Source organism: Rattus norvegicus, chromosome 1 (genome assembly GCF_036323735.1).
Source record: "Rattus norvegicus strain BN/NHsdMcwi chromosome 1, GRCr8, whole genome shotgun sequence".
In the NCBI taxonomy this organism is placed as follows: domain Eukaryota; kingdom Metazoa; phylum Chordata; class Mammalia; order Rodentia; family Muridae; genus Rattus; species Rattus norvegicus.
Genome location: NC_086019.1, coordinates 192,619,862 through 192,646,966, shown reverse-complemented (window position 1 = coordinate 192,646,966; position 27,105 = coordinate 192,619,862). Strand labels below are relative to the sequence as shown.

Here is a 27,105-nt window from a genome sequence, read left to right as displayed (position 1 = left end):
GGCCTCAATTCATCTACGACTAAATATTGTCCAGAAAAAGGACATATTATAGAATAGTTGACTGATAATTTCTGCCAAGTCAGAGTGATCAGCCCTTCAAAATTCTGCATTTCAAAAGTTTGCCAGATGATCCTAGACCAGAAGGCAGAAGACTTGCTCTCATGTGTTGCTGACGGGACTGTGCAAATAGAAACTGGTCTCTATAACCTGTCTCAGTTCTAGAAGCTGTGTTAGGCTTCCTATATTTACAGATATACTGGTCAGTCTCAGATTTCTATGGGGTTGAAGACTGATTATAGTCTCATAGCCTACACAGGCTGTTTAGCTTTGAGAATACATATTTAATTAGACAGTTTTCAGATAGTATGCAAGCTAGCCAGGATATAACATGAATTTTAAGCCTTTCTTAAGCTGAAATGGATAACCAAATGTTCTGTTTAACTGCTAAAGTGTTGGACTGGGTGTTAGATATATTTTATACTTTTAATTACAAAATAATAATAGTTGTGCTCAGCTTATATTTGAGAGAAAAGTTTTTTTTTTTTTTAATTAGACAGAAAGGGTGAAGTGTAGGTTGATGTCAATATGCAGGTGAGGGACAGCACCAGTTAGGTCAAGGCCACGATTGGACAGTAAAATATAAGGTGGGGACAAAGCTTTTGTAAGGCAGGAGAGAAGGAGAAGGAGGGAGAATCAAGATGGAGACAGAGGATGACCCAGATCTGGGTGGTCCTGAATTGCTAAGGGAGTTGGGATGGGTTTCTGTAGGCAAATTTATCTTATCTAGTTGGGCAGTTTATATCCTTATCAATTGGTTGTGAGTTTATTGTGTGGATGCATTGTGGACTGAGATATAAATCTGATGTTGGGTTGCAGTTTGTTGAGTCTTGATTTTAAGGGGTGGTTGGGAGTTTATATCATAACTATTAGGGGGCAGATGTTGGGAACGTAAACAGAGCAGTGGCAGAGCGTTACAAGAGGATAGCTGCTGCTGGGACCAGGGGGTGGATGCTGGGAATGTGAACAGAGTCCACACACAGGAAGAGAGCTGCAAAATAGGCGGTCTCTGCATGAAACTGGCATGGCAGCGACCCACCCGTGTCAGAGAGTACTAGGTACAGTGTGAAGCGCTGAGATAAATTAGCGCTAGTTCCAATGGCCCTCTGGAGCCGGGACTATCGGGAGTGAGACCGCCAGCTTATGCACAGGAACCATTCCGCCCTTTTTAATTTTTACCTCAACAAAGAATCCTGTAGCTGGGTTTGTCTCGCCTCCACCACCACCCGCCTTATCCAACCTCCCCTCCATTTTACCCACTATCACTAGAGAGTCAAGAAGGAAGGACAAAGGGAAAAGAGAAAGAGAGATTTCTGAACCTAATTTCTTTCTCATTGTTTCTTTGAGTATGACTACTAACAAAGTACAAACAACCTCCTTAAACCACCAAAAACAAACAAACAACAATCTACCTCATGGGGCCTTAGAATTTATCTACCCTCTGAATGGTCCCAGAATTCCAAACATCACACAATTGCAGAAACTGTCTACAGCTGGCAAAATTATACCCCAACTAGAGCACGAGGCAAATCATAGTCAGCTGCTGGGGACAATCTGAACCAGCCCAAATCACACACCTGAGATTAAAACCTACTGAAAAATTTCTGTTTATAAAGAATCCAAAATTCCAAAAATCTCACTACAGAATCTAGCAAAAGAAAAGTACAAATTTTTCCAGGAATGTTTTGTAATTCACAAAAACCAACCTAGTGCCTAAACGCTCAAGAATCTTACTTCAAACTTAAAAACAGCTGTGTTAGTGCCTCATACCTATAATCCCAGCACTTGGAAGGCAGTGTCAGGAGAAACGCCCTACATTCAAAATAAACCTGGGCTACAAGATGAGACCCTATCCACAAAGAAAAGAACAGGGCCAGCAAGCGAGATACTTAATGGGTAAACACAGTCTGAAGACCAGAGTTCCACCCACTGAACCCACAGTAGAAAGAGAAAACAAACCCAAGAGTTGTTCTTGGACTTCCACAAGTGCACTATGGAAGACCATTGTACTAAGCATATCTTTTTATTCTGCTGTTGTGATATCTGGGACCTTAATGATCTTAGGCTGTTCCTCCCAGAGCTAACCAGTTTCTGGGCCATAAGCAACTGGATTGTATCCTTCGTACACAAAGCAGCCATGTTGGAACACACCAACTACACTAAACCACCTATGTCATGCTCTCTCATGCTGGGCTACTGTCTACCCACCCTCATCACCCCATGGTCAGGTACAAGATAACTGGGGACAGTCTCATATCCAGAGCCTAGTAAGAATATGCAGATTGACCAATCCCAAACACCCTGGCCTTGCTTGCCCTTCCCAAGGAATGACTACACACACAAACACACAAATACACACCATTGCACACACAATAATCATTAAGAATAGAAAGAACAAATGAACAGAGTCACAACAGGCACACTACAAAGATGTAACTGACTTCACAGGCAGTTACACAGCAATACTACCAAAGCCTCCTACAGTTCATAATCATACTAAAGTTACCAGAGGAGCCAGGTACATGCCTATAAACCCAGCACTCAACAGACACAGGCAAAGAATAGCAAGTTCAAGGTTAACCTGGACCCCATCTCAACTTCTTGGCCAGCCTGGGCTACACTGAGACCATCTCTGAAAAACAAATGAGGAGGCTGGAATGAGGACTGGCAGTTAAGAGTCCTTCCTGCTCTTGGAGTTCCCAGCAGCCACATGGGCCTGGTCACAACTGCCTTAATTCCAGCTACAAGGGATCAACACTTTCTTCTGGCCACCCACCTCTGGTACCCATACATAAATAAATAAATACTAGACTTTCCATCCATTTGCCTGCTGTGGGCAGAGGACAAAAAAAATGCCACACCACACACTGACTCAAGACCAGTCAGCTGATCCAAAGCCAGCCAATCACAGCTGCCTGCCCTTGCCCACCTTTCTAGCTGTGTCCTTCCTGCTTCCCTCCTGTCCAGGCACTTGCTGTAATGTCTGTCCCTTAATAGACAGAACCCATTTCCACACCCAAGGAATGCACAAGGTCCACATGGTCACACATTCTGTGTTTTCCTCTAAACTGAGCTCTGGGCAGGTAGGAAGGGGTCAGTTTGGGGTCACAATTGTGTTAGGCCAATTAGTACAATTCCTGGCTCAAAATAGGGATTTTTTTTGTGAGAATTTTTCTTTAATAAAAGAGTAAAACAATTGTAATACTGTGTCATCTCTTCTCAAAAGCTCTATTTTCATTTCATTAAATAAAATACATATGCTTTGACCCAAAATTATGACCAAGTAACCAAAGTCATAACAGAATCTACATGCCACCTCAAAAAGGACATCACAGAAGAGCATGTTAAATTGTGCACGTGTAAGGAGTTTATGAAAACGTACCTGAATGGAGTTGAATCTTCCCAATTACTCCTTCTACCAATCCCAAACAAATGGGGTTCCAGGCAAGAAGTAGGTCAGTGGCTAAAATAAAGTAAGAAGAGTCGTGAGGACACACACACCAGGAATGGGAAACTATCTCTTGCAGTGTATTTTAAAATATTTTTATATTTTAATTTAAATATTTTGAAATATTTTGGGGGATCAACAGCCCCCCAAAAAGCAATTATAAACATCCCCCCCCCACTGAACATATTACCATCAATTACTCTGTGGCAAAGTGTTAACTCTCAGACCTCTCAGTGAGACTCTGGAAACCTGCACAGTTATGGGGTAGTTGGGCTGAGGAATCGCACTGAGTGGAGGCAGTGCCTCGGCACCTTACAGTGGAGGAAAGAGGCTGCCACACTTCAGAAGGCAAATGGGAGGATAGCCCACCTGCCTCAGATCAAAGACAAGGCCTGATGGCGACCATGGAGCTTACGATGATACTCTGAAATACACCATTCTGAGAGAGTCAGACACTATGGCAACAAGGAAATCCAGAAAGTCACTTTCCTTATCTGTGACTTCTGCTTAGTTATCGAGTGCCACCCCACCCTGTGTCTCTCATCTGAACCACAGAACAGACTACAGTGATCTGTAGGCACTTTTTTCTCATTTCGTAAATTAATAACACTCTAGATGCCCAGAAGAGAAGCAAATTACATATAAAACATGTATAAGGACAAAGGATGTAATTTAACTCTTCTGCAACCATGGTTGCAAAAGATTGCTACACATAGTGATAAATGTGATGTTTCTGAGAGCTCAACAGCTGACAAAGATTAGCAAGAATTAGTATTTCTGCTGACTCGGGCCAGTAAGATAGCTGAGAGAGTGGAAGCACTGCTCACCATGAAAGCAGAGTTTAAGGCCCAGAACCTATGGTGGGAGGACAGACCAACTCCCAAAAGTTGTCCTCTGACCTCGACATGTGTGCTGAGGCACATATGTTAATAATAAATTAAAATTTAGCCCAGTATAGTGGCATACACCTTTAATCCCAGCACTCAGGAGGCAGAAGCAGTTGATATCTGTGAGTTCTAGGCCAGCCTGATAAACAAAGTGAGTTCCAGGACAGCCTGATTGTTGCACAGAGAAATCCTGTCTCAGTAAATAAATTAATTAAAATTTAAATTTTTTCTGCTAAAAATTGCATTTTAATTATTACCACTTAAACTTTATTTTACTGAAATTTTTCTGTCATTCACAGATAATTATATACAGTAATAGTTCAGTTTTGAAATTCATTTAGGTTTTGATTTTTTTTTCATTATGCATTAATTTCTTGAGTCAGGGCCTCCCTGTGCAGCCATGGCTAGCTGGGAGAATGGCTGGCCGTGAGAACTCAACGGTGACCCTCCAACTCCAGCCCCCATAACTGAGGCTGTTATTTCTTCCCTGTCTTTACTGTTACATTTTCACCAAAAAAATAAGTAAATAAATAAACAATAGATTTCTTAAGTTGATGGTGGCTATTTGGCAGTGCTAGGGGTGAACCCAGGGTTATAACACTAGGGTTTCATGCATGCTGGGCCATCCATACTCACCTCAACTTCATTGTTTTTATTGTAAGAATTAAAAACATTTTAAAGGTTCCTATACACACTAGAATTTCTAATATTTCTTGCTTTGATTGTTTTGTGTATCTGAAAGTGGGGACACAAGTGTGCCAAGGTGCATATGTGGAGGTCAGAAGTTAACTTGTGGGAGTCAGTTCTCTCCTTCCTCCATATGGGTTCCAGAGATCAAACTCAGGTTGCCAGGCTTCTGAGGAAAGTCCCTTTACCAACTGAGCCATCTTGCCAACCTTCATTTTCAATCTTGACATTATGAGGTTGACATTAGGAGGCCCAGCTTACAAGTGAAGAAAAAATGCTTAGAAAAATAACATAGTTGCTTGAGAAACCCAAAGAGGACGGGGACTTCACAGGAAGACCAACAGAGTCAACTATCTGGACCCTTGGAGACTCCCAGAGATTGAATCACCAACCAAAGAGTGAGCATGGGCTGGACCTGGGCCCCCTGCACATGTGCAGTAGACGAGCAGCTTGGTCTTCATGGGGACCCCCCAACCACTAGAATCTCTTTCTGAATCTGTGGCCTGCCTGTGGATCCCATTCTCCTAAATAGGCCACCTTGTCTGGCCTCAGTGGAAGAGGATGTGCCTAGTCCTGCAGTGACCTGACATGCTGAGAGGGGGAGGGAGGAATGGGGGAAATGTCTGTGTGAGGAGGTACTAGGAGACTGAGGGAGCTGATATTGGTATGTAAAGTGAATGAATAAATAAACTTAATAAAAAAAGAAAAAGAAAAAGAACACAGTCAAATCACCCACAAGACAGGAGTCAGGGCCCCAATCAAAAGAAGTATATAGTAAGGCTCACTCAAAAAACTTAAGTTAAGGGGCTGGAGAGATGGCTCAGCGGTTAAGAGCACCTGACTGCTCTTCCAGAGGTCCTGAGTTCAATTCCCAGCAACCACATGGTGGCTCACAACCATCTGTAAAGAGATCTGATGCCCTCTTCTGGTGTATCTGAAGACAGCTACAGTGTACTTATATATAATAAATGAATAAATCTTTAAAAAAAAAAAAACAAGTTAAAAACATTAAAAACAGGTCTAGTGGCACAAGCCTCAAGTAAATACAAGTCTTGAGCTAGGAGCAGTGGTGCACACCTGTAATCTCGGCTGTCATTCAGGATAGAGCAAGAGGATCTCGAGTTTCAGGCCACCCTGCTCTAATGGCAAGACTGTTTCTCAGAATAAACAAAACCAAAGAGGCCTGCCTGTCTGACTGGAGTTGTACACCTCGGCAACCTGCTTCAACACCTCCCCCAGAAACTAACAGAGCTACTGAAACAGGAAGTTTTAAATGTCGCGTGTGATTACAAAGTAACACTATGAAACGGAGGGGAAACTGGCCACTGAGGTAAGATTATTCTGTCTCATTTCCGGTTTCTGTCTGCATGTTAACTGCAGTGCCACACAGAACTACCTCCTCTTAAGTCTTTTTCAAGGGCTAGAGAGATGGGGGGTAAGAGCCAAGCTGATATGTCATATTCCCTCAAGCCCTGATGTTTTCTGATGTTCTTAGGGGACCCCTATTAAAGGGCCATTCAACCCCCAAAAGGAGTCATGACCTAAAGAGTTACAGTTATCAGTCCCAAGGATACTATGTGTGTACTTGGCCTGTGACAAACTTGAATTGTCCTGTACTCCCTTTGTGAAACACTGATTTCAACCCATCATATGAAAGTTTCCTCTTACTGTCTCCTTTCCTGCGAATTGTATATATATTGTACTACTTAATAAACTCGCCCGGATGATAAGACATAGCTTGTACCAGACCTCCTGGGCTTCAACTTTCCCATCTTCTCTATTTTCTGACCTCCTGGTCCTTTCTCTCAAGAACCTGTCACTGAAGAACAACCTCTTAATCCAGGTCAATGGTACAACTGTTAAGAGCACTTGCTACTCTTACAGAGGATGATCAGTTCCAGAACCCACAAGATGGCTGGAACGCCAATTCCAGGGCCTCAGACACCCTCTTCTGACTCCCACGGCACTGCACATTGGGTACACTTACATACATGCAAGCAAAAGACTTAGACACATAAAATATAAATACATTTTACAAAAAAAATTTAAAGAAATAAAATCATGACTTCATGATGGCAGAATTTTCCACTTAAGTATGCTCACATAAATATTTAAGTTTTTCCTATTACAAAAATACTGTGATAAATGATGAATTTATACAAATATTTTATCTCCATCCTTAATAGCTTTAAGATAGATTCCTAGGAATGAAATTAGTAGTCACAACACTTAAAAAATTAAGGCTCCCAAGTATTACCAAATTACTTCTATAAATGTTATATTAGATTTCTGCCAAAAGCATATTTAAAAGTTTATTTTAAAAATGACACATATATAATTTTCCTGCATACATATGCATATATATAAAATATATTTACATATACATGCAGGTAAGTTTTTTTTAAACACACACTCACACACACACACAGATATGGTCTTTCTATGTAGTCCTTGCTGTCCTGGAGCTTACTATGTAGCCTAGACTAGCCTGAACTCACAGAGATCCACCTGCCTCTGCTTCCCAAATACAAAACTTACCAGGATTTTTTTTTAGTCTCTTAATTTAATGGCATCCATTGCCTAGATTTAGGCTATTTTCTTTGTTGATAATAGTAAACATTTACCTATAAAAGTAGCTACTTTTCTTCTTCTACCATGTTTCTTCTTCAACGATTTTCTTGTTTCTGTCTTCTCCCTGCTTTGCCCTTCTTGTTTGTGTCTTTAATTTCTCTGTGAGACTAAAATAGGAAGTTCTGCTTGCAGTTAAGACTAGGTTCCTTTTGTCCTAGGTTTGTTTGGCCCATTTGATGGGATGTGCTTGATCACACGTGGGCAGGAGGTACGTGGGCAGAGAGTACACCAGGATGTATGCTCGTCCTTGACGGGAACTGATAGGAAATATGAATGATCGGTTTTGCCTTTTTAAGACCCTACAAATGTGACTTGTGGCCATTTTCTGGAAACCCAGAGGCGGATTTGATTAGAGTCAATCCTGGTGAGTATTTAATTAAAATTGGCTTTAAATTTAGTTTAAATTGTAAAGTGGTCTTATTCTCGACCAATGGGATTAACACTAGCAAATGTGAAGCCCTAGAATTCTATTTCTTGTTGACCTGTGAAGCCTTTGTGTACTTAAGACTTCAAATATTTGACTCATTTGCAGATATTGTGTTTTTATCTTTTATACAAATCTATCTTAAAGTTTAAAAAAGCATTCCTTACCTAGTTATCAATTATGGATTAACTGCTTTTATCTGTTACTTTTAAATGCTTTATTCCAACCTTTACTCAACAGTCAAGCCTATATCAGACATGCTAAGTTTCACATTTGCCAACACAGACGTTCCTGCAGAAGAAAGAGCACCAGCTTCCTCACCCCTGACACTCTGAGCTCCAGAGGTCCCAGCTCTACTAACCTTCGTGGAAAGGAAGAGGGACTACTGAGGATGTGTTCTGGAATCTGTCCCATTGTTAGGGAAATACACATCAAATTCTTGTAAGGACACAAGCTCAGAAGACACTGAGCTAAGGAAGCAGGGTGGGGGATTATCTTTCAAAGGTAGAGTGCTTGCCAGAGGTCCTGATAGAGGCAGGAGAGTCGACAAGGTGGTAAGAGTGGTTGCTGATAAATCATGAATGAGGTCTACAGTTTGGATCCCAGGACCTACATAACATTGGTGTCCAGCCGCCAATTGGGGGTGAAAGTGGAGACACAAGAATCTCTAGAATTTGCTGGTTCCCAGTCCACCTAAGCCTACCTAAGCAAACATAGCTCCGGGTTTAGGGAGAGACCCTGACTCAATAGAATAGATCAACCGAAAAAGAAGGCCATACCAAAGGCTCACTCCTGGTCTCTATATGTGCATAGATACATGCAGCCTCCCCCCACTCTCCTACTCCCTACACACGTGCACATACACTGTAGAAAAAGAATCTATTGATAAACATCATCTGTCAATAAGAAAGCTTATGGCCAAATGAGCTGAGATAGAAAATAGGAGGTGGGACATCCAGCAGGAATTGAAAGAATTCTGGGAAATAGTCAGAGGCGTGGGAGATTCACCACAAACACTGAGGAGACGGATGTAAACCAGTAAGTAGCTGAACTCAGGGTACAATAAATAGATTCACCCCAGGAACTCTGAGGAGACAGACAGCATGAGAAGACAAGAAGAGAAAACCAGCCACGTAGCTGAACCCAGTTAGAATAAAAGGGATGATAAGTTAAGGGCAAGTCAGACAACAAGCCGGAGCTTATGGCCTAGGCATTTATTAACAAATAATTAGTATCAGAGTTGTTATTTCTGGGAACTACATAGCCAGGAGGAAAAATTTTGTTTTGTTTTGTTTTTTAACAATAACACAGACACAAACAACAAATAAATTAATTAAAAATAAATATTTAAAACAACAGCAACAACAGTAGTAGTACCTAGGTAACACAAGAACAGCAGATTCGGTGGAAATTTGAACAGGACGGGGAGTAACCAAGGTCAGCTCAGGAGAGTCAAGTGAATAAGGGCAAGGAGCCTGCACTTCCTGGAGTCTATGGCAGGCAGACAATGACAGAAGTGAAACAAGATTATGACCAGGATTTTATTCAGTTGACACAATGAACGCTCACCCAAAAGTTAAATAGTGCTTGCGATTGGTTGAGGCCCACAGTAAGAAATACTGCTCAACCTTGACCTGGTGAACACATCAAATATGTAAGTGCCAAAGTACAGCTTCCTGAATGGCCTGGGAGCAGAGAAACCAGCTAGTCACTGCGAAGAGAAACAAGTGAGCTTGGGAGGCGGGTAGGCAGGGGGCTTGTGAGGCACCAAGTCCCCTGCAGAAACTAGACACAAGACATGCATGAGATGCACATACATACATATAGGCAAGACATTCATACGCAGAAAATAAACAATCTAAAAAGGTTTTTTTAAAAGACTGAAGAAGAGGTTGGGACAATTTAGTGGGTACAATGCTTACTATACAAACATGATGGCCTAAGCTCAGATTCCCCAACAACCATGTAAAATGCAGGACCCAGTGGCATACAGCTGTAACACCAGAGCTGGTCTAGGGAGTATAGCAAAGACAAGAGGATGACTGGGGTTTACTGACAGCCATTTATTTAGCTGTGCCGGGGGGAGGGGGACCTCAAAGGTAAAAAGGCAGAGAGCAATAGCAGACACCTGATCACCTCCTCTGGTCTCTACATTCACATACAACAATAAACACACACGCATACATGCATACACACATAATAGTAAACACACATACAACAGGAAGCACACACATACACACACATAAACACACACAGACACAGGACATAAATACACTCATATACTACACATTCTGAAAATAAACAAATATTAAACAAATGTACCACAAAGATTAATAGGAAAAGAAATGTAACACCTCAAAGGACACACTGGGAAGGACAGGGGAGAATAATGATTGTACACTGAAGACTATACTGAGGCTGGAGATCAGCTCAGTTGGAAGAATGCCTATCTAGCATGTACACGGCCCAGGGTCCATCCCCAGCACTGCATAAAGTAGGCAATCCTACATTACGGTAGCAGTGAGTTCAAGACTACCTCAGAAATTGAGGAGGTGGGGGGGGAGCAGGAGGAGGAGGAGGAGGAGACAGCAAAGGAGAGGAGACACACGGTGGCATCTGAAGCACAGCTGTAAGTTAACCTTGGAAAGGAAGGACTTTTTCCTCCAAGTCAGCAAAAAAGGGATGAAAGGCTAAATACAGAAACAGAGAAGCAAAGAGCACATCAAATGGCAGTAACTTAGTGAAATGGGACCCCAAGTCCCCTTCCTTCAGTGAGGGGAAGGACATGGCAGCAGGATGAGGTGGTCAGCACAGGGACAAAAATCAATAAATGTTCTGTGGCTTCCACACAGACACCAGCATTAAGTGTGAGTGCTCACGCGCTCTCTCTCTCTCTCTCTCTCTCTCTCTCTCTCTCTCTCTCTCGTTCTCTCTCTCTCTCTGTCTCTGTCTCTGTCTCTGTCTCTGTCTCTCTCCTAAAATAACCAAATATTAAAAAAAAAAGTATCACAATAGGAAAAGAGATCTAACACCTCAAAGGACACACTGGGAAGCTTATGTACATACATGTTTTAAGATTATTTTCATTATTTACGTATACATATGTGTATGTTCTATGCACAAGCATAATGGTGCCCACTGGGGCTAGAAGGTTGTAAGCCACCCAATGGGAATATTTGCCTAGTTTAACATTAATGTCAAAGAAACACATTAGGCATTATAAAGGATAAATATAAACACTGCTAATTCACTCATTACTTATACACCACACATCCTTGGAAACAAAGTCCAAATTCCTTAGAAAGGCTTTTAAGCTAAGTGGAGGAGGGAGGAGGCTTGATGATGCATGCCTTTAATTCCAGCACTCAGGAGGGAGAGATAAGGAGGTCTCTGTGAAATGCAAGCCAGCCTGGTCTACATAGTGAGTTTCAGGATGGCCAAGGCTACATAGAGAGAACCTGCCTCTCCCCCTCTCCCACACACACACCCAAAACTGTAAAAACTAATTAGAAGAAAGGCTATCCTGCCTGCCCTTCTCCACACTCAGCATCCTGGCCTGACGTCCCCTCCACCCCTCAGGCTGCTCCCCACCCTCTTCTGCCTGCTCTTCCTTCTACCCTCAGAATAAGGGTTAATGGGCTCAAGACACATCCCTCACTCCGCCCACCCTAAGAACTGATCATACTTTTTTGTAGCAAATCTCTACCTCAGCACCTCGCTTTAGTGAATTATTGACTTGGCTAACTCCTTGATCACACAGGAACTCATGAAAAACAGGAAACTCACAGAGACCTTTTAAGGTTCAGTTTTCTGTTCTCAGTGCATTATAGGTTCTGAGCTAGACAGGCCACTTCAAAATGGAAAGGAATTTACTAGTCAGATAAAATTTAAGTTACCACATAGGAAAGGCTCAAGAATTAAACTGACAAGAATTAAGTTCATGTGACCATCAAGACTGACAGGCATCAATCCTGACACCATACAGCGTCTGTCAACCACACCCAGCCAGTTAACCTCAGAACAGTTTCCCATTCTCAGCCCAAGGGGCTCTTTCTAACACATCTCCAACACCATAGGTTTCCTTTCCAAATACCCACTCCATGCCCTACTCTCATATTTGCCCGGGGTTTGGGGTCATTGTCATCATCCCAGCTGTCTGAGCCACAACCTACGAGCCATCTGAAAGGCCTTTGCCTCTCATCAGGACCTACTGGTTCTCTCCCCTGATGATCACTACACTTCTTTCATACCAGGCAGCCAGCCACACACGTGGGGAGAAAGCCTCAGGGACAGTGAGGAGAAGCACCAGGAAAAGCATGTTCCAGTTCTGATCAGCATCCAAAAGAGACAGAAAAAAAGGAAAAGGGAAAGTTGTATCTTTCTGTGTCAGGGGGCAGAAGGAGGATCTGCGGTACTGGGTGGGGCTAAGAAGGGAAAGTTATTTGGCCTGTCTCTATAGCACAGCTTAAGTGGGGGACCTACCTTCTAGGGCCGGTCCCTGTGATTGGTCTTTTATGTTTTGGGTAGCTTGGAATGCTAAGATCCAACACATTTCTTAACAAATAACAAGGGCTGAACGTACTGGATGCACAGAAGACTCTTAAACACTGTAAGTTCTGCTAGGCCAGATGGCAGAAAGTGGAGAGTTACAAGAACACAAAGATCAACTCAAGGCAGTAAACTCGGGAGCTGTCTTCCTCTAAGCAGGCTAGATTTGCAGTTGAGATAGGATGAGTCTGCAGACAACACACAAAGACAAGCTTGAAATCAGAGGCCCAGGCAACTCCTAGGAACGGACAAGGTGCCCTGGAGCTGACGCTAACATCTAGAAGCTGGACAGAGTCAAATACTGGCATGCAGCATAGCCACGGCTCACACGTGGTGCTCCAGGAAAGACCCTGGCTCCACTACAGCCCAGAGCCCTTTCAGCTTTGCTTTGCGAATGCTATCCAGCTTACAAGGTCTCCCTGAGGATAAATGAATCGGGTGATACTAGTAATAATGTCAGTAACGTTCAGCTCAAGTGGGGAAATGTGTACATATTTAAGACTTCAGGATCTCATAACCCAACAATTTGCCTGTACATTTTTATTTTAAGAACCTACAAAAGCTTTTAAAAAGTAGGTAGAAGGGTGGCACACATCTGTAATTCCAGCACTTGAGAGGCAGAGGCAGAAGATCCCAACAAGTTTAAGGCCAGTCTGGTCCATACACTGAGTTCCAGGATTACACAGCAAGTCTAAAAAAAAAAAGAGAGAGAGAGAGAGAGAGAGAATACATATATATATATATATATATATATATATATATATATATATATATATATGTACACACACACATACACACACAATACATACACACACATACACACACATACATATTTAATATATATTAATGTTTTAAATTTAAGTTTTATAAGTTTTAAATCTTAGAGTTAGGCTATAATTCCTGAAGCCTTCCTTCTGCAGGTGATATTTTACGGAGATATCACTATGCCTGGATTTATCCCAGAATTCTATTTCCTCAGAATATGAAACATTGAGCTATAGTTCTGATGCAGGTTAAAACTGGACATCCAGTCTGACTGTCAGCAAACCAACAATGATCCAAATAGCAAATTGAGCATGACTGCCAGCCTCCTCCCTCTCCTCCGTGGGAGCATCTAGAAGCACAGCCTAAAAGGAGGAAGCTGTGTATGGGAGAGTCATGGACAATGGTGACATTAAATACAGACGTCAAAATAAATACTGGATCCCAAGTCTTAAAAAACCACTAAGGGATATGAATAGAATGTGCAGGGGGGCTTTCTGGTTTTTTGGGTCTCACTACGCTGATCTCAAACTCGGAGATGCGCCTGCTTCTGCCTCTGGGTGCTGGGATTAAAGATGTGCACACCATGTTTCCATGATGGGCTTTTGTGTTTGTTTTGTTTTTAATGGGGTACTGGAGAGTAAATCAAGGTCTTGAGCATGTTAGGCAAGTACTCTATCACTAAAATACATTCTAGGCCTAGGTTTTTATGATGTAGCTCTGACTTGCCTATTCTGCTATTTCTGACCTTAGGATATGTAATATAAATCTGATGTAGAAGCTAGGCATGGTGGCTCACACCTTTAATCCTAGCACTTAGGAAGCAGAGGCAGGTAGATCTCTAAGTTCAAGGCCAGCCCAGTCTACAGAGTGAGTTCCAGGACAACCAGGGCTATCTAATAAGACATTGCCCTCCCCCCCTCCAAGAAAGCATAGGTCTATCAGTAAAATTAATAATTGATGATGAGATGTAATCCAAGACTAAGCTAAAAAAGTCTTTAAATCCCAAGCATGTGCACTTAATTTCTCAAACCAATGGCTCAAGGGACAAGGAGACAGTGAGACCTGAACAGGTTCTGTAACTGACCAGGGAATGGAGGACTATTGGGCTTTGCAGAACTGCTGAACTTTACTGTATAGTACAGTATGAAATGGACAAAGCATGTGTGTGTGTGTGTGTGTGTGTGTGTGTGTGTGTGTGTGTGTGTGTGTATTTTCAGTAAAGCAAGTTAGCACTAGTGAACCCAATGTATAGGGAATGTGTGGAGGTGGCATTTGTCTGGGCACACGCAACACCTAAGGACTTGACAATGACAATTTTTTAAATGGCTATTCTGGGAACAGAAAGGATCATAATGGCAGAGAAAGTGGTCATGCCTTATGCTATTCCTCCACAGAGAACACCCATGTAACCGAACTGCTCCAACAGGTTTTAACCTGTCCTTCAGCTAGTATGCTAACTGGCAAATGAACTCAAAGAGAAACATTAAATTCACAAATAAGTTTTAAAGTTTAATATTGTCAATTATGTAATAAGAGCTATTATAAACTAACAAGTATAGCATTTTAGAAATAATGCCAAATTTTAATTCGTGAAATTATAAAGAACCACATAAAGTCTGTAATTGAAATAAGCCCAACTGTTTGACCACTAAGTCAACAGTTCCACTGGTTTCATGTCCATCTGGCAGTAGTACACAGCTTCTATTTTCATATGCCCTTCTCTTCCTGGTACACAAAAAACAAGTGATTAAGCACTGTGTGCCTGCAGAGAGCATGAGTCATTCATTCCAAGATCCCAGAGTGAGGGCACTCCCTCAAAGCAAGAGCCAGCCAGCATAGGTTTTACAGTTTAAAAGCAAGTTTCATCTGTGTCTTTAAAGAGGGGGCAGATAGTTTATGCATATCTAATCAGACCCCAGTTTCACTTCCTGCTAAAGACAAAGGCTATTATTGCTCTGACAATCACCGACACCAAAATCAAAAGGATGAAGAAAAGAGCTTTAGGATGAGGAACTGAAAGCCCCAATTGTTAGCATGTCATGCTTTAATCTCAGAATTTAATGAGGCTGGCAGACAGGATAAGTAATAATTTCATTCAGGTGCCAGCTTAAAGTTCAAAGTTTGATCCTCATTTCCTCAGTCTCCATAGTGGTTATTATGTCTCTACTAGGGCAGCAAGCTGAAGAATTCATCCAATTCAGAAGTTCAGACAACTGATTTCCCACAGTAAAACCAAGCTCAACCAGCGGCTATCAATCCAGGCTGCTCACTAACGTCATCTAAGTGATCTCCAGTACTGAGGTCTGGGCTCACCTAGCAGAGGTGGACCTACACTGGCCAAGGTGGGCCCCAGCATAAATATAATTTTTAAATTCCTCTAGGTGATTCTAACATAGAGGCAGGTTTAGAACTATCTTGCTAGGGCTGAAGAGATGCCTCAGTGGGGTTAAGAACACTCACTGCTCTTCTGAAGGTCCTGAGTTCAGTTTGAGCACCCACATGGCAGCTCACAACTGTCTAATGCTGTCTTCTGGTATGCAGATGTACATGAAGACAAAGTACTTATATACATAAAATACACAAATAAATAAATCATTAGAATTCTCTTGCCTAAGTGATTATAGCTCCCTGGGAAGACTCCATTTGAGTAGCTTAGTTTTACTCTTATCAGTCAGACTCAGGAATGACGCATGGGACACGTCATATATGAAAGTTGTAAAAATCCAATTGCACAGACATTACCTAATATGACTTGGCATAAAGGCTGGTCTAAGGTACCAAAAGGAAACATATCTAATAACAAGAGGTGGCACCTACTCAGTGGGCAGAGGGCTTGCCTAGCACCCACAAGGCCCAGTGCTACATACACCAAAGCAGGGGAAATACTCCTGTAACTCCAAGGTGTAGACAGGTTATCAAAAGCCAAAGGTATCCTTGGCTACATCGTTAGGTCAAGGCCAGTTGAAGGAGGGAGGGAGGACTCTGAGAGGAAAATCCAAACAGAGGGACACTACTATTTCCCTTTCCTCATTTTCAGACAGAGCTATTAAAAAATATGCGCAAAGCTAACTTCTAACACCAAATAGATGCAGCCTTTCTTTCAGCTGGTCTTCAGATAATTGCATTTTTTCCTAAAATCTTTATTTAAAAGTTAACTTACTCTTTCCTACCTTCTATGGTTGCTTGTATAGTATATACTGTGGGCCCTCACAAAAGCTACCTTCAAACCCATCATCATTGTCTTGGATTGGCTGTTTCACCTCAGATAAACAACTGTTTCCAGATTTTTAAAAAAAAACAAACAAAAAACAACAACACACCAGAGAGTGGGGAAGCAGAGGAAAAACGGTACTCCTTCTTACAGTCTGGCCAGTTACATCCTATTCTGTTCTATACGTCCCCTGTCTTCTCTGACACCCCGTTAGAATGAAGGAACTGTATATAAAAAGCAGTATTTCAGCTGGACTCAGTGGCACATGCCTTTGACCCAGCACTTGGAGGGCAGATTTCTGTAAGTCAAAGATAAGCCCGTCTACATAGGAAGTTTCAGGCCAGTCAGGGCTACATAAGAAAAACAAAAGTCAGAGCCTATCACAAGAAAAACAAACAAACAAAAAGTATTATTTTTGATTAAATAAAATCCCCACAGTTCATGGTACCTTCCAAAGGTCTTTTTACTTTTATAAGGTGATATGACCACTGGGAATTTACAGCTGAAGGAACTTCATAGAATTAAACCAAAGACCACCTTTCTTCTCATTTTATTAGGAAGACAACAGATTTTCCCAGGGGACAGGGTAGTAACTGCCTAGACCTCAAATCAAACCTCCAGATTCAAATTACTGAGCCAAGCATAGTGTTCTCAGCACTCCGTTCCCACTAGCCCTAGCACTGGGCAGGTAGAGGAAAGTGCTATCCTCTGGTACTCACTGAGTTCAAGGTCAGCTAGGCTGTATGAGACCGTCTCGAAGCAAAATGACACAGATCAAATCTTGCATATAACTTTGTGTTAAGGCTCTAAGCTAGTATCTGTCTCTAGAACCCCTGTGTGTCTCCTGTACCGGCCCACACATCCTGCTGGTCTGGTAGCAGTGTTATTCATCTTCCTACCTTGGCACAAACTGGGTAGACAGCCTTCAGTCAATATATGCTTCTGTTTAGTTTGAGACAGGTTCTCACATCACACAGACAAGCCTCAAGCCCCCTAGGTATCAGAGGATGACTTTGAATTCCTGATCTTCCTGCACCCCCACCTCCCAAATTCTAGGCTTTCAGGTCTGCACTACCATTTTCTACTGGGCTTCATGCAGTACTGAGGCAGCACCCCAGTTTAGTGCATGCGAGGCATGAATTCTGCAAACTGAGCTACATGCGTCTCCAGCCCCTAAGCAACACCTCTTTTTAAAGAGACTAAATGATGTCACAATGTAAGTAAGAAGACAAAAAATATATATAATGCTAAATTAAATGGGAGAGCGCTTCTTCAAGAAATGAGAGAACTTGAAAGTTACAAGGGGAATAAATGGCACAGCTCTGGAAATAAGTCCAAGAAGGTAGGCTAACACACCACCCACCATCCTCAGAAACTCTTCAGTGTGCCCAGACTGCCTAGGAAAGACAGGGGCCTTGGGCTCAGCATAGGAAGAAGAATCTTTGTATCTGGCATAAAAGTCATGTTTTATGATGCAAACCATCAGGAATCTTATGTGCGTACGCACAAACACACACACACACACACACACACACAAAGCTTAACATTACAGTACATTACAGTTAGTTGTTATAACTGTCTACTGAGATATGATGTTTTGGAAAGAATTAGATTCCATAAACAAATTAGAACATCTTGATGTATCTTACCACTGTTAAGGAAATGCAAGAGTAAATTTGAAAGAACCTGAAACTAAAATAAGTTTTGTAGTTTTGCTGCTTTTTTTTAGTATCTCACACATATGTGTATGTGTGTATAAAAGACATGGTCTCACTAAGTAACTCTAGCTGGCTGTCCTGGAATTCACAGAGATCTGCCTGCCTCTACCTCCCAAGTACCAGGATTAAAGGTGTGTGTATATATATGACATAATTGTTATATATGGTATAATTCTTTGAGAATTTAATAAAATGTATTTTGATCATATTCACCCTCCACTCCTCCCAACGCTCTGGTGTTTTTCAGACAGGGTTTCATATGGTTGAAGACAGCTTTGGAGTTTTAACCCACATGGTTCCCCCTCCCAAATTCCAGGTTTAAGGCATGTGAAAATAATTTAAGAGAAAGCATTCCAAGGGACCTAAAACCCACCTGTGTTTCTCAACTAGCTTTATTTACTGAGGAAAAAATATGACTGTTTTTCTTTTTTTTTTCTTTCAATGACTGGAAGCAGTTCCCTTAAGGGTCTCTCAGCATCTTGGAAATGAGTCAGCCGATAAGGCATGTAACTGAATTAGAGGCACTGCCAGTGTGTTCTGAGTTCTACAATGTTGGATGTTCAATGTTTAGCCTCACTTTTAAAACACTATTTATGGGGCTGGGGATTTAGCTCAGTGGTAGAGCGCTTACCTAGGAAGCACAAGGCCCTGGGTTCGGTCCCCAGCTCCGAAAAAAAAGAACCAAAAAAAAAAAAAAACCACTATTTATACATTATTACTTATGTTTTACCACCAGCTAGAAATAGAAACATCTCCCCCCTATTTTGATAAACAGACTTTGTTCAAGTGTTCTCAGTTCACTTATGGCCAGTGGACACACGATGACCACAACTGAGACAAGCTAACAAGTCATGATTTATCAAAGGCTCTGTGATATCACTGGTACCTCCCAGACTTGTATAAGCAAGGCTAGACTTTGAAGAGTCGTGTTTTACAACATTTGGACGGGAAAAGAGCAATCTATAAAAATAGATACACAGAGATAGCAACACAGTTTGTAAAGAGCTAACACACTTAAAGCCCCATAAAGCTACACCAAAATGAGAACATACTAAATCAACAGTACAGGTGAACTGGTTTGATTTTTCCAGTAGTCTAGTGTCTGTGTGCAAAGATATGAGCCTACTCCATCATAAAGTCCAAGGAACCTTTGTGGCAGAAGGGCCAGGGCCAGGGCCAGGGGAAAATAAAGTGTGTGTCCCACTTAATTTCATTTAAAAAGAAAACAGATCTACTGAACTTCACAACTTTCCAATGACTGAATAAAATGTCAATGAGAAATGAGCACAGGACCAGAGGCAATGTTGTAAAATGTGCTTGTCTCTATTTAATCCTCCCAACAAGCCCTTTGATGCTCAAACAGGGTGAACAGGGACAATAGTTACTTCCATACAACTCTGGAAGGTACCCTATGAGGGACATATACTGCAGTCTGGAGACAAGTGCATTGTACCTCCATTAGAGAGCTGTGCTAGCTGGGAGGCCCATGATGCCAGGCGTCCTGGAGAGCATAACACAGCCAGGTTCCTGAAGGACCACACTGAGGTCACCGAGGTCTGCCACCTGGCAGCTCTACCTTGTGTCAGTCTCTTCGCCCTTGCCACTCCTTCCTCAATGTCCTGGCTTGACGGTACTCTCCTAGGACCGAGTCGGAATACAAGTATCTAGGAATCAGGGATTAAAAACAAAAATTCCGGGGCTGGGGATTTAGCTCAGTGGTAGGGCGCTTACCTAGGAAGCGCAAGGTCCTGGGTTCGGTCCCCAGCTCCGAAAAAAAAGAACCAAAAAAAAAAAAAAATTCCTCCCATCCATAAAGGTGATAGCCTTAAAGATCTTTTCCTCCCCTTCCAACTCTGTCTCTGCTCTGTGTACTCTAAAAGGTTGCCCTGAAACTGGATCTAGGATCTTGCAAAGCCTCTTACAAGAGGTTTCAGGTTGCTCATCACCGGGGGAAACCGTTCCTATCCAGCACATATCAATGTCTACTCAAAGATCTGTCCCCACGATCTATCCCCTTCTTCTAATGCGGATGTTCTAAAAACCCAAGAGAAACCTGAAGAACTGATACTGGCTGGAAAGGCTGTTTATCAATCTATTACATAACATCATGGAGTTTCTTGTAGCTACATAAACTAATTCTGCAGGAAATGAGGTAAGGTAGGAACATGGACAAAAAACAAATGAGAAGCCCCCACTATCAGCCTGTAAAGCCTGTAATGACTTTTTTCCTTAATGTGCTGGCTTTGACGTGTGAGGGGCTTCTTATTTCTCTACAGGTTACAATATAGCGCTGTAGGTGCCCATGAAATATAAATCCTACAACTTTGTAGTCAACAAGGTAGAGAGGTTTATAAAACAACAACGTTAGCGCTGAAGAATGTGGCTTTGAAGGCATACACTGGACTAGAAACTCTTTCTCTTTCTCTAAGAATCTGGACAAATTATTCCTCTATGCTTCAACTTTCTCATCTGTAATAGTACACTAAACTATCCTCGGAGTTTTACTGTGGGAAAAAATAGAATTAGCTATACAGCAGTCCATCAGAACACAGGACCCAGACAATGCTCCACAGGTTAAGGCTGGTACTGTAGGCTGGTATTGTACGCTGGTATTCATCTTGGGTGAAGACACAGGAAGCTAATGTACAAACCTCTTCAGCCCAACGCCACCGGGATAGCACTATACCATATGTAGGGTAACAGAAAAAGTACAGAATGTAAAACTAGTGTTTTCTAAAAAGAAATTAAAGACTAGAGACAGTAGTAAAGCTGGTTACAACAGTAATAAAAAAAAATGATTAGGAAGCTAGGCATGGGGACTCATGCCTATAATCCTGGCACACAGGAAACTGAGGCAGAAGGATTGGGGGGAATTCAGAGTCAGCCTGAGCTAAATAAGAAAAAGTTTTAAAGGGATTGGGGATTTAGCTCAGTGGTAGAGCGCTTGCCTAGCAAGCGCAAGGCCCTGGGTTCGGTTCTCAGCTCTGAAAAAAAGAAAAGAAAAGAAAAAGCTTTAAAGTAAAATGGCAGGACATAAACTAGTAAACAAACTAAATACAGTTCCACACAATATATCTCAAGAGATACGGATTCCATGTAGATTTGAATTCCATAATAATCTCTCATCTTAAAGTTCAGTTAACTTGATGGTAAAAAATAATTTCAGGGGGCTGGGAATTTAGCTCAGTGGTAGAGCGCTTACCTAGGAAGCGCAAGGCCCTGGGTTCGGTCCCCAGCTCTGAAAAAAAGAACCAAAAAAAAAAAAAAAAAAAAAATTTCAGGCTGGCAAAATGGTAAAGGGGATTGGGTGAAGGGGACTGGGTGAAGGGGATTGGGTGAAGGGGACTGGGTGAAGGGGATTGGGTGAAGGGAACTTCTGCTAAGTCTGACAACCTGAACTTGATTCCTAGGATCCACACAGTGGAAGGACAAAATGGGCCCACAAGTTGTCCTCTGACCTCCACAAGTACAAAGCAACATGTATATACTCCTTTCCCCCTCAAATAAAAATACAAATTCAAACTGTAAGAAGAACAAGCAAACTTCATGTGGATTCTGATTAAAAAAAAGAAAAGGAAAATAAATGTCCACTAGTATTTATCATTTAAATTTTCACTTTGCTACATACAGACTACATGCTTATAAATGCTGTGTGTATGGCAGGTGATTTTAGATCCTCCATGGTCACTCAGTCTCAGAATAGAATGAGGTAACAGAAATAAATTACATAACACTGCCCCTTCACACAAAGCCGAAAGACTGCAAGTAATTCTAAAATGGGAAAGACTGCATAACTACTCCCCAAATTGATTGTATTATACTTTAATTTCTTAAACTACGATCCTCTTAAAAATATGTATTTATTTTTCAATTATCACACACAGTATTTTTTTATATATATTTTTTCAAGCAAAATGTGTTCCTGTTGCTTCCTCTCCTCCCTCATTCCCACATGCCCCTGGTCCTCCCTTCGCCTTCTCTTCATACCCACCATGTCCACCTCCCAGAACCTCTTTTCTATGTCGATCCACACATGTCACACTACCCTCCCCTTCTTCAACTCTTCTTCTTCCTTCTCCTGGTTTCCTATAATTCCATAAACTATAATTCTTAGTGTCTGACTCTCTTAGTGTCAGTTAAATTCTACTCTCTGGAGAGAACACCGCACTCAATCACTTTCCTGGGAGAGGTTAAAACAAGCTAGATACTTTTTTCTGGTGGCTCTTAACTTGCAATTGTGATAAGGATCTAAAAATAAATAAAAAGCAATGCATTATGAAAATACAGATTCCCACTACTGTTAGGAAAAGGAAAACAAAAATATTTGTACTATTTCAAAAAATGTAAACAGTATCAAAAACTAAGGGATCCATCACATACACATACAGAGGGAGAGGGAGGGGAGGAGGGAGAGAGAGGAGAAAAGAAGAGGAGAAAAAAGATGCTGCCGTATCAGAGGGAAAAAAATCCAAGTGTACGTTCCCACATTTCTCAATAAGAAATTTGGGAGATTTCCCACCCAATTAAATAGACCTTTTTTGTTTATTTTTTTTGAGACAAGAGTCTCTCTGATATGTAGCTCTGGCTGTCCCAAAATCTGATATGTAGATTAGGGTAGCCTCAAATTCACAAGAGACCTACCTGCCTCTGCCTCCTGAGTGCTGGGATTTGGGATGGTCACCACCACTCTTGCCTAAATAAATCCTTTACAGCTAGGTGTCATAGGTCACACCTGTAATCCCAAAAACCAGGAGAAAGCAGAGGCAAAAGTGTTGTTGAATTTGAGAGGAGCTACACAGTCAGTTTTAGGCTACATAGCAAGATGGGGGGAGGGAAGAAACATCAAAATGGGGACTAAAATAAATACTAAACCTAAGAAATCATCTCTTTATTTTTATACAGCAATAATTTAATTGTGGGGAAGTTTAAGAGTTATATTTAATTCGGGTTAACTCAATCACAAAGTCTGTTCTGTATTATAAACATTCATAACCCCAGAGACACCAAGAATAGCAAAGCAAGGCTTTGTGTTGAGGCCTGTGTCCACTGGAGAAGCACATAATATATAGACAGGGAGGGTAATAACTATAGTGTATACGAAGGACAGAAAGGTCAAGAAAGAAAATAAATGTGGCCAATAACTGCCCCATGGATGGGGGCTAGACTAGCCCAGGGCAGAGGGCCTTAAATGTGAATCTCACATGGTAAGCAGGCAGGGGGAGGACAGAAAGTAACAGGGGTTCCAATGGTTCCAATGACCTTAAATATCAGTATCACTTATTTCTCTGATGTCTCCAGGAAAAAGAAAACTTCCTGTTTCTGGCCATTCAGTAGCCACGTGTGAAAATCCCAACCCCAGTGGTTGGTTCTACAGCACCACTTGTGGTAAAAACAAAAACAAAAATTAAGTCAGTAGTCTCTTCAGCTGTTGAATAACCAAGGGGGAAAATAAAACTAAAGATTTTAACTCTGTCACTTCGAACAACAAAACACTCATCATCAAAAAGAAGAGAATGTTCAACAGAATAAAGAGAATTTGGAATAACTCTGTATAGGTAAAAAGACCTAATGAGCATTCAGATCGATTAAATATTATTACTAAGATAGCTGTGCTTAGGATCTTAAACATGGAATAGGTTAAACTAGTAACTACAGGGGACTTCATGTACTCAGCTTGAACATTCAAGGCTCACAATGGCCTTGTTAATTCTGAAATGTGAAGGCCTCTGCCTTCCTCTAGGCTCCTCCTATGTATGTGGATGATGGGATATGTGCATAACATAAACTGAACTGAGAAGTTATACCTAACTTTTTATAATGGGGAAAGGTCTTAAGTTTGCTTTCTGATATGAACTTTGGACAAACGAAAGGCAACCCAAACCTCATGGCTTGTTCCAGAAAAGGCCCTGGTTGAGGAAACTGACTTGCAGAAAAGTCCTGTCTGATGAGTTGATAAGGACTCCAAGTTCCATCCATTTATGTATTCCAGCCCCCAGGAATTTGGCTTGTGGGAATTTTACAGCCTAATTCTCCCTGCCTTAAACCTCACGAGGGTGGCAGTCTAGGTAAGTGGTCAAATGCTGATACAGAAGGAAACGGAAAAAAAAAAAAAAAACTAGCCAAAATTAGCCCACCTACATCATCTATCCCAAGGTCGCTGAGTCTTATTGTAGACACGGTAGTGCCTCCATTCTGAAAAGAGGAAATAAAATACAGCGGCAAGAAAATACAACCAGAGCCATATTTCTGGAGGAGAAAACAAGTTCTCCTTCATCGCTCTAGCAGTGTAACTTAGCAAGTCTCCCCGTAAGGACACAGTGGACTCTGCCGAAGAAAACTGTCCCCAAACCATTCTCCTACATGAGTGGTCCAACTCTACTCTCTGGGACCTTACACCTCTCTCCTCACCTGAAAAAGAAGATCCCAAGCCTACTCCTGCTAAGACACTAAAGGACTTGTCCTTGGAAACCATCCCATAAGAAGTAATAAGATGACCTGAAAAGTTCCCTTGAAGTTATTCTACTAGTCACTTAAGGAACACAGGATAACATCCAATGCGGTGGCTCTTCCAAGAGTTCCAGTCTCAGTTCACTTTTCCTAAAGTAAAAAGATCTTTGACTGATGAAGAAAAGGCACTGGTGAACTAAGTCGAAGCTACCCAGACTCCCCAGAGTGATAACTGGCCGCAGCAGTCTGAGAACCGGAGCTGCTGCTGCTGCTGCTGCTGCTGCTGCTGCTGCTGCTGCTGCTGCTGCTGCTGCTGCTGCTGCTGCTGCTGTTGAACCCAACTGCAAACAAAGTTTCCTAAAGCAAACTAGTGGCTGGAGACTTTGACCTCTCCTAACTGTGAGTGACATCCAACACAATTCCTTCTCGAAAATGGCAATTCAGACACTAGTTTTCGATCAACTGCTGTGAGGTAACCGTCCTGAAGTCACTCTTTAATAAGGGACTGGGAACAACCCAAGGATGTCAGCAAGAAGTGTCCCGCAGGCGGTTCCACTGAACTAATGGAATTGGAACCCAGAACTTACACACTGGACGGTGCGAAGACGCTGCAAGTGGGGGTCTGCGGGATCCCGCTCCCCAGGCACCGCATACTGGAGGTGCACTAAAAAGGGGGTGACCGGCCTTTCCCGCCTCACTTAGACAAGAGTGCGCGCCAAGGCGGCGGCCGCTCCCCTCAGGACCAGAGCTGACATCCCCAAGTCGTCCCACCCAGCCTCCGGATCCCAGCTCCGGAGAGGCCGGGCCGCGCCCCCCGCGCTCCAGCTGGCCAGTGCGCCCCACCCAGCCCGCGCAGCGCGCCTCACCCGGTCGGAGCTGCAGGCCGCCGTCGCGCCGGCTGCACCACAGGGCACGCTCGCCCTGCTGCAGGATGTAGTGGTCCTTGGCCTGAAAGAGCTCCATGCCGGCCCCACGCGCTCCGGGAGGCGGCGGTCCCCCGACCCAGGCACCGCAGCGGCCCGCCCAGGAGCGATGCAGGCGTCCTCCTCCACCGCGACCACAGAGCCCGTGCCTCGAGGAGACTCCGAGGAACCACCCCACGGAGGAACAGGGCGGGGAAGCACTAGGGGACCTGACCCGCCGGCCGAGAACACGGTCGGACAGCCCAGGCCCGGGAGGCCTTTCCCCCTCCCCCCACAACTCCTGTACCTAGGCTCCGCCCCTACTCTGAGTCTCCACCTCCTATAGTTCATCCTGGCTCCCCCTAGACTCCGCCTCCCCCCAGGTTCCTCCCAAGTTCCTCCCCGCGCCATGCAACTTTCCCTCCTATAGTTCCTCCCCTCTCCCTTAGGCTCCGCCCTTGTTCAGGCTCCGGCTCCGACTCCGCCTCTCTCGGTGGTTCTCCGAAAGCCCTCCTAGGCCCCGCCCTGGTCCCGCCTACGAGTTTCTGGCTCAGCCCTCTCCCAGTCGGTCTCAAGCCTCCGCCTCCCTTTCAACTCTCACCCAGCCTCTTACAGCTCCTCCCTCTCTGTTTATAGGTTCCACTCCTCTGCTTCTCCCACTCTCCGGCCTTTTTACCAGCTGCGACCTCAGGCAGACCCTGGGCCTGACTAAGTCTGGTTAGACTGGCTAGACGCCCTTTGTGCAGCCATTTCTGGATCTTTCCCTGGTGTGCAAGCCGGTCGTTCCTTCCTTCCATTAGCTTCTAGAAAGCCTGATCAAGTCCCCAAATCCATCTGACATTCCTTCCTTCCGGAGTACATTTCCCCCAGTCTAAGCAAAGACCAAATCAAGCTCAGAAGTGCAGCCAGGGCTGGCTCCAGGGTTCTATCCCAAGTTGGCCCTCTAATGAAAAGAGGCCACTCTGTTTTGGCATTTCCTACTAGAAGCTGGACACCAACAATCATTTAGTAAATGCACATCAGTGGAGATGCATACCAACAGAGTACACACTAGAGTTAGCAGGGCTAATGAGGAGAAAGTACAGGAAAGTCTGAGAAGCCAGCCTACAGGAAGTCAGTGCTAAGTAAAAGTGACGTCACTCAGAGACAGTACCATGGCCAGGTGGCAATCTGAACCAGAAAAGATTTGGGAGATAAACATATTTCCCAGTCTCTAGACCCCTCTTTGGGTCTATCTTGCTGTGTGATCTTGGAACAATTTTAGTCTGTAGTGGTTGAATTCATGACCTTTATTACACTCTTAGGCTCCCAATTCTGTATGTTAGTGACTCTTCTTCCTTTCCTGTCTTTCTTTAATGTCTGTAAAGCAATCTTTTTAAG

The 27,105-nt window shown here is 42.8% G+C and overlaps 1 protein-coding gene across 5 annotated transcripts in view; it reads right to left on the bottom strand.

The window, feature by feature from the left end:
- Positions 1-26,076, bottom strand: part of Inpp5f (inositol polyphosphate-5-phosphatase F) — a 79,791-nt gene extending 53,715 nt beyond the window's left edge. For 4 of the 5 annotated variants that reach the window (XM_039078467.2, XM_063263413.1, XM_008759882.4 and 1 more), the window contains exons 1-2: positions 25,690-26,055; positions 3,440-3,520 (exon numbers count right to left, since the gene is read on the bottom strand). In XM_039078467.2, the coding sequence (XP_038934395.1) occupies positions 3,440-3,520; positions 25,690-25,786 (178 nt within the window). In that variant the 5' untranslated portion in view covers positions 25,787-26,055. 5 annotated transcript variants of the gene reach the window in all.
- Positions 26,077-27,105: the final 1,029 nt, after the last annotated feature.